The 13,862-nt window shown below is 38.8% G+C and overlaps 1 protein-coding gene across 13 annotated transcripts in view; it reads right to left on the reverse strand.

Annotated features, from left to right (window-relative positions):
- Positions 1–13,862, reverse strand: part of KATNAL1 (katanin catalytic subunit A1 like 1) — a 79,895-nt gene that overhangs the window by 11,348 nt on the left and 54,685 nt on the right. For all 13 annotated transcript variants that reach the window (XM_033104633.1, XM_033104625.1, XM_033104632.1 and 10 more), the window contains 3 exons: positions 10,658–10,816; positions 9,844–9,970; positions 6,934–7,068 (listed from right to left, as the gene is read on the reverse strand). In XM_033104633.1, coding sequence (XP_032960524.1) covers positions 6,934–7,068; positions 9,844–9,970; positions 10,658–10,816 — 421 coding nt within the window. The remainder of the gene's footprint in view (positions 1–6,933; positions 7,069–9,843; positions 9,971–10,657; positions 10,817–13,862) is intronic.

Genomic DNA, 13,862 nt, shown 5'->3' on the forward strand with positions numbered 1-13,862 from the left:
TGCACACACTTTTCTCAGGCCAAGATTTTCAGTTAAGATTTTCCTAACTGTTTCTCTATCAATGTTTACTTGCTCTGCTATGCTTCTCACAGTCAGCCGATGATTTTGATGCGCAATTCAATGAATTTTTGCAATGTTTTCGTCAGTTCTGCTTGTTACTGACCGCTCTGACCTCTCTTCATCAGTGACACGTTCTCTTCCCTCAGAGAAATGTTTAACCCATTTGTATACTGCAGTTTTCTTCATGGCATTATCCCCATAAAGTTGGACTAACATGTCCCTGATTTCACTTCACTCTTGCCAAGTTTAACAAGAAAGTGAATGTTTGCTCGTTGCTCTAATTCAGGCTCACACATTCTTGTGACAACACTCAAAAACACTCAACAATAATGAACGCCACTCAGCAAGACACTGCCACACATTGACAGGAACACGGCTGTGAGACACTGATACACCAAGGTTATGAGACCTTACCGAGGTGTTTGTACAGTGCTGCCAATGTAAGCGCATGGTGGCAAGTTCGCGAACTTAATTGTCAGACCTGTACATGTAAAGTCTGGGCCAGTCAGCACTCAGCAAATGTCTGTCAGTCAGTCAACAAATAGGATTAGAGGGACACATGGGAATCCCAGATCCCTTAAGGAACATGTGGGAGCCAGAAAACAGATGAAACACCCAGGGAGGTGGAATCCACCCAGCGAGACAGGCCAGGGCAAAGACGTCACAGAATCAAATGCTTTAATGTTGACTTTGGAAAATCAATAAAACGTCAATGGAAGGAAAGACAAGGAGCAATCTGGGAAATGGGAGCCTCATACACAATTACATGGAAGCAGGAGGAAGCATGTGTATAGCAGAGTGAAAAAAAGGTAAGCAGCGTACTGCAGACAGCATATGACGCCAACAAGAGAGAAGGTGTGAACTTGTAATAAGAAAACAAAGTGCCCTGACCCTGGTGTGACAGGAAATGAGTCACTCCCAGTCTAGGAGACGCTGAGAGGCCTTGGTGGTCCAGGGATTGGGCTAAAAGCAAACCAGAATTAGACAAAAGGGCCAGAGGAAGGAGCTCATTAGCTGACCGGGTTGCTGCAGCCAGGTAGGTGCACACAGTAGGAAGACACTTAATGAAAGCCCGGCTCCTGTCCTGCCACCTGATTCTTGCCTTTTGTTGATTGTGGCAGATTGTATTCGCCGTGATGGCTGCATGGCTCTTTTCTATCCCACACCTGCTGCTACAATGCAGCCTTGACCCCTCCCACCCCAAGGTGTCCGATTCCCCTCCTCCGGGAAGCAGCTGGGCTTGTACCTGCTTCCACCTAGAGCACAGCAGAAGTGACACGACACGACCTCCAAGGCGAGGTCACAAAAAGCAACGTACCCTCCATGTTCAGTGGAACAATACACGTGGAGCCCCGAGCTCCCATGTCTGAAACCTGCCGTGGAACGGCCACAGCTAACAATGAGGTGCCTCAGGCCTCCACCACCAGGCAAGTGAGTGATGACGCTCCAGGAGGCCCCAGGCTGCAGTGGTGGAGTCACCCTCAGCCCCTGAATCTTCCCATCACGACCCAGACCTCAGGAAGCAGACACAAGCCACCCCTGCAGGGGTGCCCACTCGAGTCCCTGACCCACAGGGTCCATGAGCAGAACCAGATGGCTTGGAGTGATTTGTTAAACAGCAAGAGTAACTGATACACTAATGTTTCTTGCCATCAGTTCTGCCTGTCAATCTTAAAGAATATTTACGTAAGTTATGTAACTTACAATATGCCTTTTGGGGATGGCGTTTCTTGTTTTATCTATTCTCATTCTTATACTTCATGCTTTTTCCAACTATAAATTTATTTTCATGGTTGCTTTTGTTCATAAAATGTCCCTCAATTTTTTTAATATAATCTACTTTTCCTTCCATTAATTTTACCCTAGATTTCCAAATCATTCTCTCAGGTCTCTCATCTTTCCAAATTTTGTCAGTCTATCTCTTCTAGACCCTTCTATCCTACCAGATCCTCTAGTCGCAATGGCTATCTGTTTTATTCATTTTCAAGCAACTATGCCTTTGTTTCTGTGTTTCTCAATAGAAATTCAGTGACAATGCAACTTGCTCCATGAAATCTCCCCTAAGCACCTTAGTCAGAATTTATTATTCCTCATTCCCCACACCAAAAGTACTATGGAGAAAACTCTAGAATCACGTTACATTGTTTTCACTGCACTTAGGTTAAGTGCATGCCCACCTTCCAAACGCATTGTACATTATTTGTGTAATCCCACAGTACCTAATAAATGCCTTTCAGAGAGCAAAAAGCTAAATAAACACTTGCTGAGTTCATTAATACCGATGGAAGGAAAAGTTAGAAAGTGGAGTTGGAGCCCCTCAGGAGAAAGCAGTTTTTCAAGTCCTCTGGCCGCGAGGTACATACCTGCAGACTAGTCAGGAGCAAGGAGAGGCGCCCAAAGTGATTACCTGTAACGGACATAACCTCCTCACTTAAGGGAAAACAGGTTTAGAAGGCCCTTTAGTCAGCCAAATCTATTTTCTTCTCCAGTATTTCAAAGAAAGCTAAATCTCTACCTTTGCACCATAAAGTATATCTTTCCCCCAATACCTAAGCTTTCCTTAGCAGTTCATAAAACTGCTATCATCCAATTACATGTTTTCTCCCTATTATAATGAATTACAGGCCAAAGTACAACAGTTTAAATGATGTCAGTTTAAGTAGTGAAACTTCTATTTTCCCCCATCAGTATTAATTTTTTATTTATAATCATTGTATGTATATGGTTGAAAAGTTTAAAACTCGTTTTTTAAACCTATGTCTAGATATCATATACATATTTTGTTTAGAAAGCAAGGAAGAAGGGAAAAAAGGGGAAAGAGAAAGGGAAGAAACTTATTAAATCAGAAGTAGTAGTAATAAACCACTCAAATTTCAAACCTTCATGTGACTAATCTAAGAGTGACACAGGCACTAGGAGCTGCTTCTGGGAGGTGTGACATTCCAGGATAGCTGACAGGTTATAAATCAAATCATTTCTATTATTGCTTTCAATACACTTATTACTTCATAAGCTCAAGCCGTAAATTAAGCACTATTTTATGAAAATTTTTCTTTTTAAGTAATGAGATTATTAGAATTAACAGAATACATAGTAGCAGCCAGGAAAGACAATATAAGAATGTCTTCTGTGAGCTAGAACTCTACCAATTAATTATATTATACAGCCTTGAGATCTAGTCACAAAAGTGAGTAAGGACTATTGTTATAAAAATTACGTTTCAAAAATCACAGGTGAGGTTTCCAGTCTTGGCCATCACAAAAAAAAAAAAAAAACAAAAGAAAAAACTGGTACCAGACTTGTCCTTCTATGGTAAATAACTATAAACAAAATACAAGAGGCAACTGTTTTCATGCATTAGCCAACAAACAACAAAGAATTGTAAACTGGCTTTTTCTTAAGTTCTGCCAATAATTTGAGTGTCTGCCAGAACAAAATTCAACACCCCTTAGAGGAAAACAGCATAATTTAGACTCCAACAACTTAAAGCATATAATAAAAATTACTGGATGTGTAAAAAAAAAAACAACACAGAAAAATATGACCCATAATCAAGAAAATTTAAAAGTAACCAATAAAAGAAACAGATGTTCCAGATGTTAGAGTTAGCTGACAAAAACTATATAGTATATTAATTACCTATTTCTGAATAGAAAATTATACTAAAATTTAGTGGTTTAAAACAATTTATTATCCTTACAGTTTCTGTGCATCAGGAATTTGGGAGCAGCTTAGCTAGAAATAGAAAGTTCTAGCATGAGGTGTTTGATGGTTAATTTCATGTGTCAACTTGGCAAGGCCAGAGTACCCACATATTTGGTCAAACACTATTCTAGATGTTTCTGTGAGGGTGTTTTTGGATAAGATTAATATTTAAATCAGTGGATTCTGAGTAAAGCAGATTATTCTCCATTATGTGGGTGGGCCTCGTCCAATCAGTTGAAGGACGGAACAAACAAAAGACAGGCCTCCTCCAAGAAGAGGAGACTCTGCCAGCAGAAGGCCTTTGGACAGGAAACGCAGCATCAGCTCTTCCCTGGGTCTCCAGCACTCAGGCCAATCCTGCAGATTTTAGACTTGCCAGTTTCTGTAATCACATGAGCCAATTCATTAAAATACATCATGGGAGGCAGCCGAGTCACATGACAGGCAAGCGGGTGCTAGCTGTTGGTAAGAGCCTTCAGTTCCTTCCCATGTGGGCTTCTGCACAGGCTGTTTAACCTCATGGCGGCTGGCTTCCCAATAGCAAATGACCTGAGAGAGGGAGAGCCAAAAAGAAACTATCCTTTTTATGATCTAGCCTCAGAAGTCTTATGGCAGCACTTCTGCCATATTCTATTCCTTAAAATCGCTCACAAAAAGAAGAGAATAGTACACTCAAAATATTGGGGAGAAATAATTAAAATAAGAGAAAAAATTCAATAAAATAGGAAACAGAAAATTAATAAAGCAAAAAAACCGGTTCTTTTAAAAGAATAATGATAAATCTCTAGTAAGAATGATTAAGAACAATAGAGATAAAACACAAATTACCAATTTCAGGAATGAAAATTGAGCCATTACTATAGATCCTAGAGACAATAAAAGGAAAACAAGGTGTGTGGATTTGTATTATGTCAACTTCAGCAAAGCTGGAATTTCATTTCCCAGAATTCCCTTCACTGCACAGCTCTGGGTTAGTGTGGACCACGAGTCATTAAGGGTAAGATCTGAAAGGCAGAAATGAATCAACTCAGAAAGATGGTTCATGGCATGAGGTGCATTTGCAGCTCATGCATATTGTCACTTAGCTGCTGGCTCTCATTGTTAGTGTGAGAGGTACCTGGACCTCCAACTCTTTCCAGCTCCTGTCAGATTTCCTCCTTCAGCTTTGTTGACTCCTGAGACTGTTTCAAACAGTGCCAGATTCCTCTACAGAGCACCCAATTATCAAAGTTGGAAGTCTTAGAGGCAATAAGAGCCCGACATGGATTCCAGTCTATCCTCAAGGGCTCCAGCTCATCCCCACGTTAGTTTGCCTTTGTTTCCATCACTGTGTCTTCTCTTCCTGACTGCCTTCCCTACTGACTTCACACAACATCTTCACATAAGCTATTAAGTCAGCTTTCACATTCGTATTAGGTCAAATCCCAATAAATTTGATAAATTAGAGGAAATGAACAAATTCTTTGAAAAATACAAGCTACCAAAGCTTACTCAAGAAAAAATAGATAACCTGACTAAATAGCTCTGTATCAATTTTTTTAAATCAATGGAACAGAATAGATAATGCAGAAATAGACCCACACATACATAGCAAAATAATTTTCAGTACAAGTGCCGAAGTAATTCAGTGGAAAAAGAAAATTCTTAACAAGTCGTGCTAGAACAACTCGGTATGCATAGGGAAAAAAATGAAACTCAATCCCTAACTAACACATACACAAAATGAATTCAAGACGGATTACAGATCTAACTATAGTTTCTAAAAGAAAATACAGGAGATAAACTTTGCCCTGTTGGGGTAGGCAAAGATGTCTTAAGACACAAAAAGCACTATCCATAACAGAAATATTTGACAAGAGGACTTCATCAAAATCAAAACTTCTGCTTATCGAAAGACACCATAAAGAAAACGGCAACAGAAACCACAAACTGGAAGAAAATGTTCACAATGTATATATTTGGTAAAGAATTACATAGCATTAATAAAACAAATAAACCAATTAAAACTGAGCAAAAGACTTGAAAAGATACTGCACAAAAGATATACCAAAGACCAACAGGCACATGAAAAACGTGCACTACATCATTAGTCACCAGAGAAATGCAAATTAAAACCATAATAAGAACATTTCACACTTACTAGAACAGCTAAAATTAAATATTGACAATACCAAATGTTGATAAGGATACGGAAGTACTGGGATTCTCATTCACTGATGGTGAAAGTATAAAATGGTACAACCACTTGGGAAAACAGTTTGGGTATCATAAACATACCTACCCTATGACCCACCTATTATTTTCTTATCTATATTACCCAAAAGAACTGAAAATATTCATACATAAGATTTGTACAAGAATATTTATAGCTTCATTCATAATAGCCAAAACTTAGAAATAACTCAAATGTCCATCACAATAAAAATAAACAAACTGTAATATAATCACATCACAAATAAACTACTGATACATATAGCCACATGGATGCATCTCAAAAACATTACGCTCAGTGAAAGTAGTCAGACTCACAAATACACATGTCATGATTCCATTTATATGAAGTCTAATAATAGATAAAACAAATCTATGGTAATAAAAATCAGGAAAGTAAAGGAGGTTTGAATTAACTGGTAAGAGGTACACAGAATCTTTCTGGGGTGAGAGAGATGTCCTACACCTCTAGTAGGGTATTGATGAAACAGGAGTATTCATCTGTCAAAACTCATCAGATTATACACTTAAGATATACATTTTACTATGTAAATTTTATCTCAATATAAAAATAAAAAATTCACTTATGAAAATTTCCATATTCATCAATAGGATGAAATTTTACTTTTCAAAGCAGCATATTTTTAAAAAGATCTCAAGAGAACTTTGTTTTTAATCACTTAAGGTGTAATGAAAACTCTGCAAGTTCATAAGTAAAAACTTAGATGTCCTACCAGATTTAGGAACATGAATATGGCCCCGAATGTAAGAACTGCTCTGGAACGTAAGGAACCCCAACAGAGTGCTGTGGCCTCTATTCCATCTACAAGTAGGTTTTGTGATGCTAGAAACTTCTTTAAGCAGAATGCCAGTGGAATAAAGACTTAGAGAAATTTTTTAAAAAGGTAACAGGAAGCAAAAGAAAGATCGAAATACAGTAAAAGGAACGCATCATACCTGTTGGGAGAGGGATATAAATCCTTTTTTCTAACCTCCTTCGCAAGGCTTCGTCAATGTCCCATGGGAAATTAGTAGCAGCCAACACCATAACCATTTTGGAAGGGTCGTCGTTCTCTAAAGCTCCTCCAACTCCTACACAGCAAGGGGGAAAAAAGAGAGTTCTTCTTACAGAGCTTTACTCTATCATTCAACTAACATTTCTAAGATCAGTCACAGGCTTGGTGGCACACTCAGTGATGTGAATAATACAGTCCTTCTGACCTCTGTATGGTGGCAGGACCAGACACATCAACAGAGAAGTATAAACAAGGAGGTAGAAGAATTCACATAATCTATTGCAGGATTCCAATCCGTAAGAAAAACAGTATTTTTCTGTAAAAAATGAATGAGTATTTCCTTTGAAAAGACATGGGAGATGATGCTGTTTTCTTCCTCTTTAATTTTTCTAAATCACGAAGTTCACCTGCGACCCCCCCAATTTTTTATTTTAGTTGTTAATCTAATTTATTTGATTTCTCAAGAAGAGAGAAAAGAAGAGGGTTCACATTTACTTAATATACTAGCATGCAATCATAATTTTGAAAGGCAGTTATACTGTAGTAGCTTTGTCCTTCAAACTTCTAAGTGACTCATAAAAAAAACACAAGAAATTTAATAATGAACCTAATAATCGGTCACTACTGAAAATACCATTTCTTTTTATACCAAACCAAATGTATATAGAGTCTACTTTTCCAGAACTAAAATTTTATTTTATTTTTTAAACTTTTATTTATTTAAGTGTGTTTTCCCAGGACCCATAAGCTCCAAGTCCAGTAGTTGTTTCACTCTAGTTGTGGAGGGCACAGCTCACAGTGGCCCATGTGGGGATCGAACCGACAACCTTGTTGTTAAGAGCACCAAGCTCTAACCAACTGAGTTAACCGGCTGCCCCATCAGAACTACAATTTTAGAATAAAAAACCTTCAGGTTATACAATGGAAACTCTGAAGAATATGCAGTGAAAAATATATCACAAACTCACAAACTTTATCAGAGTTTCTAGCCTGGTATAACAAAGTAGTAAATTTAAATGCAACCCAATTCATTATGGTATTTTCTTAATAAATTACTGTGTTTCCCTGAAAATAAGACCTAGCCGGACCGTCAGCTCTAATGCAACTTTTGGAGCAAAAATTAATCTAAGACCCGGTCTTATATTTTATAAGACCCGGTATTATATATTATATTATATTATTATTACATTTATTATGTTATATTATATTATATTATACCCGGTCATATTAAATTATATTATAGAAGACCCGGTATTATATCATATTAATTATATTGTATTATATTATATTGTATTATCTTATAGCGGGTCTTATATTAAAGTAAGACCGGGTCTTATATTAATTTTTGCTCCAAAAGATGCATGAGAGCTGATGGTTCGGCTAGGTCTTATTTTCGGGGAAACACGGTATTACTAAACTACTATTTGAATCATTATCACAAAGGATCACGCTGTCCAACTAATAATCACCAACAGTCACAAGTACCCCTAAATGAAATTCAGCTGACTAAATTCATATTCAGTGATATTTTTAAAACATGTAATGTGTTTTCCTCTATATCCATCCCCCGAAATATAGCATAGTCACTCCTTTCTCTCATACTTCAGCAGAAGTTAAAAATGGCAACTTTGAGGGAAGGGACTGTAGTCCATTCTTCTATGTATCTTACAGTATCTGGCACTGAATAAACACCCATTGTAAGTAGTCAGTAAGTACCCATGGTTGATAGATAACCGTAGCTGTTTTAAAACGACACACTCTGGATGTCTAACACGTTATGTTCTCTCATAGTTTGCTGCAATGGCCTCGTGTTTACAACGACCAGGGTAAGATGTATCTAAGCAGCTCTGGGCCCATCACTCTCTTCCTTCAATGGCTCCCCAATGCCTTTTCTTCTTTGTCTGAATAACTTCTACTAAGGCTTCAAAGCCCAAGTTGCCTATTCCATTCCAGGACTCCCTCAGTCTGGGTGGTCCCTCTCCTGAGGTGTTTACACTACACCCAGAATTTAGATCCACCACAGAAATGATAACGTGTTGCTATTGTCCGTAAAGTTGCCTGTTTCCCACCTAGATCAGTGGTTCTCAATCGTTCTGGTCTCAGGATCCCTATATATGCTTAAAAATTATTATGCTCCAAAGAGCTTCGTGTGTGTGGAGTACATCTATCAATATCTATCATCAAAAATTAAAACTGACAATTTTTAAAAACATTAATTCATTTTAAAGTGACAATAATAAGCCCATTATTTGTTAGAATAAATAACATGTTTTTATGAAAAATACTATGATTTTCCAAACCCCCCCCTTAAAAAAATCAGTCAGAAGAGTGGCACTCTTTCTATATTTTTGCAAATCTCTTTAATGTCTGACTCAATGGAGAAAAGCTGAATTCTCATACTTGCTTCTGCTTTCCATCTAGTATGTGCCACATGCCTTGTAGCCTCTGAAAAACTCTTGTAAGAGAATGAGAGTGAAAAAGGTAACTAATGTCTTGACATTATTATGAAAATAGTTTAGCCCTTGCAGACCTTTCAAAAGAGTTTTAAAGACCCCCGGGACCCTGGACCACATCCCTAGAACCTTTGCTCTAAATGGTAAATTCCTTGAAGGCCATGGCGTTCCTTTTCTTTGTAACTGGAGAACCTTAAATGGTGCAAGACTCCTAACAGGTTTACAAGAAAGGCTGTTTGAGTGCATGAACAAATGAACAATTAAGTAGATGAACAAATGATTACAAGTAAATTCAGGCTACCTTCTAGTCCATTCACTGAGCATTTCCAAAGTATGAATCCACACAAAACTCAAAAAGGAAATATAACATTTTGAGACAGCAATTAAATACCAATTACCATCCATCTGAATGAGGAGCTCAGACTTGACTCTGCGACTTGCCTCGTGCTCATCAGAGGTTCCCCTTCGACTGCAGATAGAATCGATCTCATCAATGAAGATCGTGGTGGGGGCGTAAAATCTAGCCTTTGTGAAAACATTTTAAGGGAGTTATTCCATGATGTCATAAAATAATCTGAATTTTTAAAATATCGTTTCTTTCTTCTAAAACCATGGTAAAGAAGAGCAGAAGTTTTTCCCTGCTTTAACGCCACCATCTGGTACTGACAGAGATTAAATCAATCATTCATATCAAAAAAGGAAATTTCTAAAAATAAAAGGTAAGTTGGCAAACTTGGGTGACGTATATGGGGATTCACAGTACTATTTGTTCTACTTCCGTATTTGAAAATTTCCTTAATACAAAGCTTTTTTCAAAAAAGATAAACCATTCTTAAGTAACTATTGCAAATCCTTTATGAAAAAGAACAAACTTTAATGGTCAATTTTTAACTGATTTTTAAAATACATATTAAAATAGATTTCTGCTCCACTGGCTCATTAGAGATCCAGAAATACCAGTCACACCACACATGCTTAAGTCTCTTCTACCCTCACTGGGCAGGATGCCAGGGGGCTTTCTCTCGCCTCCAAGACGAAGACACATTGAAGACAAGTTGACAACTCCACAAAACCCACCACCCCGTGTCTTATCAGTGGTCAGAACTACTGGAAACTACACCGACACCTGCTGCAGGTGAATGGATCTGCAGCACAGGAATATCCTTTGCCGACACCAATAGTACTTTGCAATCTGAATAAATCATCACTCACCATTTCAAACAACAGACGGACTAACTTCTCAGATTCGCCTCTGTACTTAGACGTCAGTGTAGAAGAGGAAACGTTGAAGAATGTCGTGCCACATTCAGTAGCCACGGCTTTAGCTAGCATGGTCTTACCGGTGCCTGGGGGTCCGACCATCAGCACACCCTGGAATTTCAAAGATGTACTGAATGATTTCTCAGATTAAATGCTTTCTTACTATTTCATCAACTATTAATGCATAAGAAAAATTTCCCATCAAAAGATAAATTGTCACAGGAAAATGCGGGTGAATTTGGCACGAATATCATTTTATAGAGAGAAAAAATGAAGAGTAATTTTACAAAATGTCACACATCGGGGTACTCAGAGATGGGCTAAAAAAGGGCCTACACAACAAGGAATCTTCTGATACATTTAGAAAGAACTTAGGCAATTTTGCTAAACCTGGCGGAAGGTAAATACGTACTTTGTGAGCACAACTTAAGAGTCACTACTCTATGTCAACAAAATGAAATTAAGACAACAAACCTGTCTTCTGCAACACACTTATAACACACAGCTTTTAATAAAAAATGAAGAGCCATCTGTTAGTTAATAAGGTAGCTGAAATCTAGTGGTGATTCAAACATAATCAAAATAGCTAGCATTTTATCAGCTAGACAGTTAACAGTTTACATAAAATAACGTTAAAAAGCTACTAAAGATAATATAGACTAATAACTAAATTTGGGTTGCTTCTCACCTTCAAACATAAACAGAAAAGTATTCCATAAAAATAGATCAATGAGGAGTAAAAATTATTTAAAAACATTAATCCTCTAGTCTTGAAGACTAATGGATTCTTAAATACGTCACTAGCCACTTTTAATGGGGGTTCGGGTACACAGTTAACACCATATTTTGCATAATAGTTGGTGATTTTAAGAGGAAGTCTGATCCATTTAATTTAGTTTAATAAGCTGGGGATTTAAACTTGGGAAACTATGTGCATGTCAAAGTTTTATAAACTAAATTCAGAAACTGTCCAAACCCTTTTCTAGCTATAGAATGTTGACATCCAGAGCGAACCACTGGGGATCACTAGGATTTGAAACACTAATTTTATATTAAAAAAAAAAAAACACAACTTTTTGCTTTGTGAGGCATCTTTAACTGTGTGTGAGATTGGTAATTTGAAAACTGTAAAAACAACTAAAGGTGTAGGCTACAGCAACAGCAAAGTTCATACTTGTCTCTCTCATGTCCCCTCCCTTTCAGTGCCCTCTCCTTCCTGTAATGTCATTAACGTGGCCACCGCCAGTCAGAGTTCATTTGCGACATGAGCATCTGTGCAGATACAGCTCATACATCCAGTGCAGTACGCATAATTTCACCTCCTCATGACATCACTCCTTCAATTACCCCTCTGCTTCCTACACCTTCTCTATTGGCTCTTTCCCATTGGTACATAAACATACTTGCACCTGTCCCACTTTTTAAAAAATCCTTTGCATGACCCTACAAATCCTCTAGTTACTCTCCACCTCTCCGAGATCCCCTTCTCGGCCAACCTTCTTAAGGAAATGGTTTATGCTTATTATTGCCTCTCCCGGAGCTACAATCGGGCTTCTGCCTTCACTACGTCTCTAAAAATGCCTAACTTTCTAATCCAGTAGCCACTTCTTAATTCACATCTTTTCTTTTTCTCTGCAGATGCCTGGTGTTCATTCCCTTCTTCCTGAGACCCTTCTTCCTCCCTGGTTGGCTCTGACACTGCTCCTTCCTTATACTTCTCCATCGTGACTCTCTTCAGTGTCCTCCGGTCTCCTCTCCCCGACCCTTTCCATTCCGGAGGCAAGGCTAAGCCTTTGGTTCTTCTCCCTTTGCATCCATATGCATGTTATCAACCACCACTGGTGGTTTAACTCAAACCCCACCCTGAGCTCCAGACCTCCATTTCCAATTAATTACCTGCTGAGCATTCACCTAAACTTATGATGTTTCTATTGAAACCTGCTCCTTTTCTCAATTTCCAGTATCGGTTCATTGTACCCTAATAATAAATAATTTGGCTGGCCTTCCTGCCTCGCAGCCCCCCTTTCTTGGAAGTAGACTCTAAATCCTTGGAATTTCCCAAGTGACAGGAGTGTCTTTGTTGCTGAGCCCAGAAATTTTATGCTAATGAGGTAACTTGTGGGGGGCCCCTACATCGTATATGCTAATGAGATGACTCCGGATGGCTTGGTAGAAGAACCAACCATGTGATTAGAGGGTTGGGGCTTTGAGCCACGTGATACCAACTGGACCTGGGGGCAGGAAGGAGGACTGCAGATTGTGACGCACGGGCAAAGATGCAATCAGCCGTGGCTATGCAGTGCACCTCCAATAAAAACTGGCCCCTGCAGCCTGGGTGAGCTGACAATACTCTATGTATTGTCACACGTTCCTGCACTAGGGCAGAGGACACAGCAGTTTTACTCTCAGCATCCTCCCAGATCTCGCCCTATGCATTTCTTCCTCTGGCTAGCTCTGATTGCCTCCTTTTGCTATAATTAAACTGTAATCTTAAGCATAATACTTTGCTAAGTTCTGTGAGTCATTCTAACCTGAGAATTACTAACCTGAGGGGGTAGTGAGAAGCCCCAAATTTACAGCCAGCTGGTCAGAAGTGACAGTAACCTGAGACCCCTACGTTTGCAGCTGGCATATGGAATGAGGGCAGTCTTGTGGAAAACTGCCCTTAACCAGGGAAGTTTGGCCTGATTTGGGGTAGTTGGTGACAAAAGTAACTGCATACTCCTTCAGTTCAAGCCTGGAATCTGGGAGACACACTTTGTCCCTCTCCCTCATAACGGTGTCACTTATACCTCGTCACCACCTCTCACAATCCACCCGCTTGTCAGCAGCCAAGTAACAAATGCCTCCACTCAGGTCCTCATCATTTGGCTAGATTATCCAACAGCCTCCTGATCAGATTCCTCATCTAGCTCCAGCTATGCCCACTGCCAATCCAGCCTCCGTACTGCTGACAAGGTGATCTCTCCACATTTGCAAATCACCCTCCTGCTAATACCTTACAGGGCTCATCATGACAGGTAGGTTACACCTACCACTCCAGCTATTTTAAACTCCTTTAAATACCTATTTTAAGACCTTATTCTCTCTTTTAGCTATTGTTTTAGAAGTTATAATAAAGGGAGGATGTATGATATAACGCATTCCCTAAACTAGG

Source organism: Rhinolophus ferrumequinum, chromosome 4, assembly GCF_004115265.2.
Source record: "Rhinolophus ferrumequinum isolate MPI-CBG mRhiFer1 chromosome 4, mRhiFer1_v1.p, whole genome shotgun sequence".
Taxonomy (NCBI): Eukaryota; Metazoa; Chordata; class Mammalia; order Chiroptera; family Rhinolophidae; genus Rhinolophus; species Rhinolophus ferrumequinum.